At 41.1% G+C, this 4,750-nt stretch overlaps 1 protein-coding gene across 1 annotated transcript; it reads right to left on the reverse strand.

Moving 5' to 3' along the window:
• Positions 1 to 3,655: 3,655 nt before the first annotated feature.
• On the reverse strand, positions 3,656 to 4,348 carry LOC120443254 (probable peroxisomal membrane protein PEX13). Its single transcript, XM_039621470.1, has 2 exons — positions 4,251 to 4,348; positions 3,656 to 4,082 (listed from the first exon to the last, which is right to left on the reverse strand). Exons 1-2 carry the CDS (start codon positions 4,339 to 4,341, stop codon positions 3,865 to 3,867), a joined length of 309 nt encoding a protein of 102 aa, XP_039477404.1. The 5' UTR covers positions 4,342 to 4,348; the 3' UTR covers positions 3,656 to 3,864.
• Positions 4,349 to 4,750: the final 402 nt, after the last annotated feature.

Here is a 4,750-nt window from a genome sequence, read left to right on the forward strand (position 1 = left end):
ACTGTATTAACTCTGCATAGGCCTGGGCATTCTTATCTTCATCGTCCTCATCTTCGTCATCACTTTTCAATATTGTCTCTTTTAGACCTTGTAATCTAAGATGTCCCCAAAATTTTGTCTCCCACAGTTCAAAATTCTTCTCATCTCCGTCAAAAACCAACCTTGCCCATCGGCCACTGGGTTCACTAGCACGCTTACTCATGGTGCTAACTTAGCATGCTAGTCCTCACCGAACACGCTGTACTTTGTGACTTTTCTGGTGGTAAACTTTCTCCTAGCGTAGCTTCAATATGTTACTGGGCCCATAACCTGTTAGCAGAGACGGGTCTTCTAGCGGAATCTGCATGAATATTGAAGATACTTGTTATCTAGACGGAGGAATAATCACACGTGGGGCATCGGCTTTCACCGGAACATTCACACCAAAGGTGCCATTGTTTTTATTGAACTCTCGCGTATACTCCTCAGCATAACAGGAAGCATCCTTTCAAAATAAAATCACAACAGATGACAATGAGGGCATACCTATTAACTAACTCAACATTGGTTCTCAGCTTTCCCAGTTTAGGTTTTCTTAGTTTTGTTTTTCGGCTCCCTTGCCTTTGTTTGTATGTCACTCTCCATAAATAAAGCTCACTCACATCAGCAGTGCCTGCATCTTGGGTCCTCCATTCATATCTCAACACGCAAACCGTGACATTTATTGTGTTGTTAGAAAATATGAAATTATGATGGCTATTTATATAATTTGACCACTTTTGGTCTATATTAGAGATGTGCAAAGCAACCGGTATTTGTATCTGTATTTGTATTTGTTGAGGGGAGAAAAGTATTTGTATTTGTATTCGAGTAAAATTCAAAATAGGCGTAAAAATCCATTTTTTGCGTTACACTTGTAATTAACGTTATAATGTAAGTATTCTTTAATTATATCCATTACAATAATTATGGATATGCAATATTGATTGATGTTTTTCCATAAATCCAGCAATGAACATGTAATAATGAACATCATTGAAAAGAAAATAACATAACAGCCATTGCCTCATCCATGGTTAAACCAACAACTGATAAAATACCATTGTGAACATTATGAACCCCACCACCACCCGTCCTTGTTGGAGGACGCTGAACAGACAGCGAAACTGACTTGCAGGGGCAGAACAAGGCTGTGATGATGAATTGGTGCTTGTGGGGGGAATTGGCAGACAGTACCAGGAGAGGATGCTCTAAGTGCATGTGATTATGCACAGCAGATGTTGACAGATGTTTGATATATCTGCCTCTGCTGATTTGACTTTTGCATACATTACATATCACTTTGGTTTCATCTGCAGCACTGGCTTTTTGGCTGGTGGAGGACCAAGAGATGGCTCAGCAGCAGCAACACTCTTTTCTATTTGGTTGCCCAAATCCATGTGGGGAGTTTCAGCCTCAACTTAAGTTCAAGTTACGGTCACTCATTAACTCAAGTTAATGAGTGACGGGAAGCTATGCTAAGGTTAATTAGTCTATAGCCTACATCTTGCTGTCTGCAAAAGACAGAGTAACTTAAACGTACCATATAACTCTCACAAGTGCATACAATTCGACATGACTACACAAGCATTGTTTTAACTTTTTAAACCAAACGTTAACGATACTCTGTCAACAGCCGATTGTCTAAATTACCGAGCTAACAGAGCTACTTAAACAGAGCGAAGATGAGAGCACCTGACTGGAGACGTCATTAATCCAGAGCAATGGAATAATCTCCCGATCTTCGCGAAAGTTATAAACTGCCTCCGGAACCCAGTTAAGGTACAAAAACATCTATTCAACAAAAATAGTGATGCAGTTCAGTCTTTTTTCACTCAGCCAAGCCTTCTCTGTTGCTGTGTGGAGCAGCCCGTATCAGGCACCTCTTTCACACGTCACTCACTCATCCGGACATGCACTGCAGTCTCATAAGGAAACTCAGCTTTTTGATATAAAGTTTTTCTTGTTCCCGAATACAAATATTTTTTAAAGTATTTGTTTGAAATAAGTATTCGTAAAAAACACGTTATTTGTGCCTTTCCAAATACCGTATTCGGGTTCGGCTCCATCCCTAGTCTATATATATTTGCCTGTTATATGCTGGCTTCCTTCCACAGTCCAAAGACATGGATTTATTCCTAAACAGTTCCTAAACTGTTTATTCCTAAACAGTTAATGCCTGTTTAGGAATAAACATATTGTAAACATATTGAATAAAAACATTCCTTAACAACACAGCTGGAACTAATTAGACAAGACAAGGAAGTAAAACAGAATACACTAACATGAGACAAGACCTTCAAAGTAAAACAGGAAATCCACAGACTAAAGTCAGAGGCACAATACTAACACCTGAGCAGTCATCTTTCTGACATCACATCCAGCCTCTCTGCTGTGATGTCAAATACCAATGCCCAAACCCCACGACCGACAAACAACACAGAACACGCAGCCAGTGATGCACCAAACACACACCACGTTTAGTGACCAATAAATCAAGCACCACAGGTGGTGTAAATGACAGCTCAGGGATGTGTAATAATGTTGATTTTTTTGTGTTCTTGTTTCTTTTTACCAAGCCGGGGTTTGTCCTTGTTTCCTCTCCTGCTGAGTTCCTCCTGACGTAGTTCATAAGCCAGTCAAAGATCTGCACGTCACAATGGACTGAGAAATCAACTTCCTCCCACAAAATAAATAAATAAATAAATCATCATGCAGCATGAGAACAAAAAGTCATACCACAGCTACTGCACCCCTCTAATTTATTAGATTCTTTCAATTATGTGTTTCATAGGGGCCTTGGAGCACTTCCGCAAACTAAATGAGCTGTCCTGGAACTTACACCATCATGTAACCCATAAAGGAAATCTCTTATTCAAAAACAGAAAAAAATGTTTGCTTTGATTATTCCTCGAGAAACTGAATGCCACGGTCCTGGGTCGATGGCCCAGTGTTTTCTGTTTTGTTTTATTAATCTTTGATTTCTTGATGTGTCTTTTAGTTCTTAGGTTTTGGTTCTGTGTCCCCACTGTTCTGTGTTATAGGCTATATAAATAGCCATCATAATTTCATATTTTCTCAGCACTTCCTAGTAGTATGTAACAACACAATAAATGTGTGCGTGTTGAGATATGAATGGAGGACCCAAGATGCGGGCACTGCTGATGTGAGTGAGCTTTATTTATGGAGAGTGACATACAAACAAAGGCAAGGGAGCCGAAAAACAAAACTAAGAAAACCTAAACTGGGAAAGCTGAGAACCAAATAACAAACCTGGACACGAGGGAACGGAGGTAACACGAAGGATGACAAGCAGAAAAAACAGCACGGAGGAACACAGACGGACCAGTAACGCACACAAGAGGACAAATGCTATAAATTAGTCATGGCCCGCTTGAAGCTGACGCTCAGGCGCGTGTGTCAAAAAAACCAACACACCGCTTCAGAAGCACTCTGCCGATGCTTGAGTCGTTTGGCCAGAGTCACGTGATCAGTGACGGCCAATTGTGAATTGTGAATTCCACTCTGTAGAGTGGACAATCATAATGAAGCAGTTCATTTTTTTTTTTTTTTAGATTCAAGCTGCTCTTCATATTTTTGACCACCAGATGTCACCAGAGAGGACTGTGTTAAAAAGCTTCGAGTAATGAACCGTTTTTCAACACAAGCTTCAATGCTTCAGAAAGCTTTGTTTGGCCATCACTACTATAAATACACACAGAGGGAAACGAGGAAACTGCACACAGGAGGGGGATACAGGTGAACTTAATGAATCTGACGAGACTGAGCTGAAAGACGAGATGGATCATTCATGTACTGTACATGATACGGGTAGATGCTGTACGTTCATGGGATGCAGTAGAGGCACAGATTAGGGTATTTGTGCAGCCAAGGTTGTTTGGGGTGCCTGCGTGTACGCCCGGTGGGTCTGAGCGAGCCTCGCCATATCTGCGGCCCGGCGGTCTCTTCTCTTGCCAAGGATCTTAATGTAGTTGGCTGGGACGAGCCTGTGGTCTCACCGTCCACACTGGCCAGGAGCCAGCCACGCACACAGGGCTGTAGCTCTAAACACGAGGGAGAGGAAAAAACTGTGATAGTTGTAAACATGGGGCACGCTCACACAAAAGAAAAGCCCTCATCTGTTATTTCTAAAATAAGGAAAACAAAAATAGAAGGTTTTTGGTCAAAGCACTCAGAATCAAATGTCCCACAGCCAGTAAAAATCTCATCACCTTTAGGAACGAGGTTGAGCATCTCTCCAGCTTGCATAGAAAGCTCCTCCTGAGAAGCAGCTGTAAAGTCATATTCTCCTCTGGCCACCATGTGGTCGTCCTCCTCACTCGCCCACTTAGTGTCTAAACCAAGCAAGGAAACTGAATTAAAGACATTCATAATTTTAACTGGTCTTAACCAAAAACAAGTCCGTCTGCTTTTCCTTACAGTTGTAAAGTAACTAATGGCATAAGAAGTTACGGTACCCAATTTATTTGCCACAAAGTTACAGAAAGGCACATGATGTCATACAAGCAGATTCATCTTTACACGTGTACTGCAGCCCTGAACATTACCAGGTTCAGATTCTATTATCAAACTTTACAACAGCAGCCTTAATTACTTTTAATTCAAAACAATTAGCACCTGCAGCCACTGTCCTGTGTTGAGTACACCTCTCAAAACAACAAAATGTATTCATATGAATATTTGAGTGCTTGCTGTTCCATCCCTTCTGCCT

This window comes from Oreochromis aureus, linkage group 13, assembly GCF_013358895.1.
Source record: "Oreochromis aureus strain Israel breed Guangdong linkage group 13, ZZ_aureus, whole genome shotgun sequence".
Lineage (NCBI taxonomy): Eukaryota > Metazoa > Chordata > Actinopteri > Cichliformes > Cichlidae > Oreochromis > Oreochromis aureus.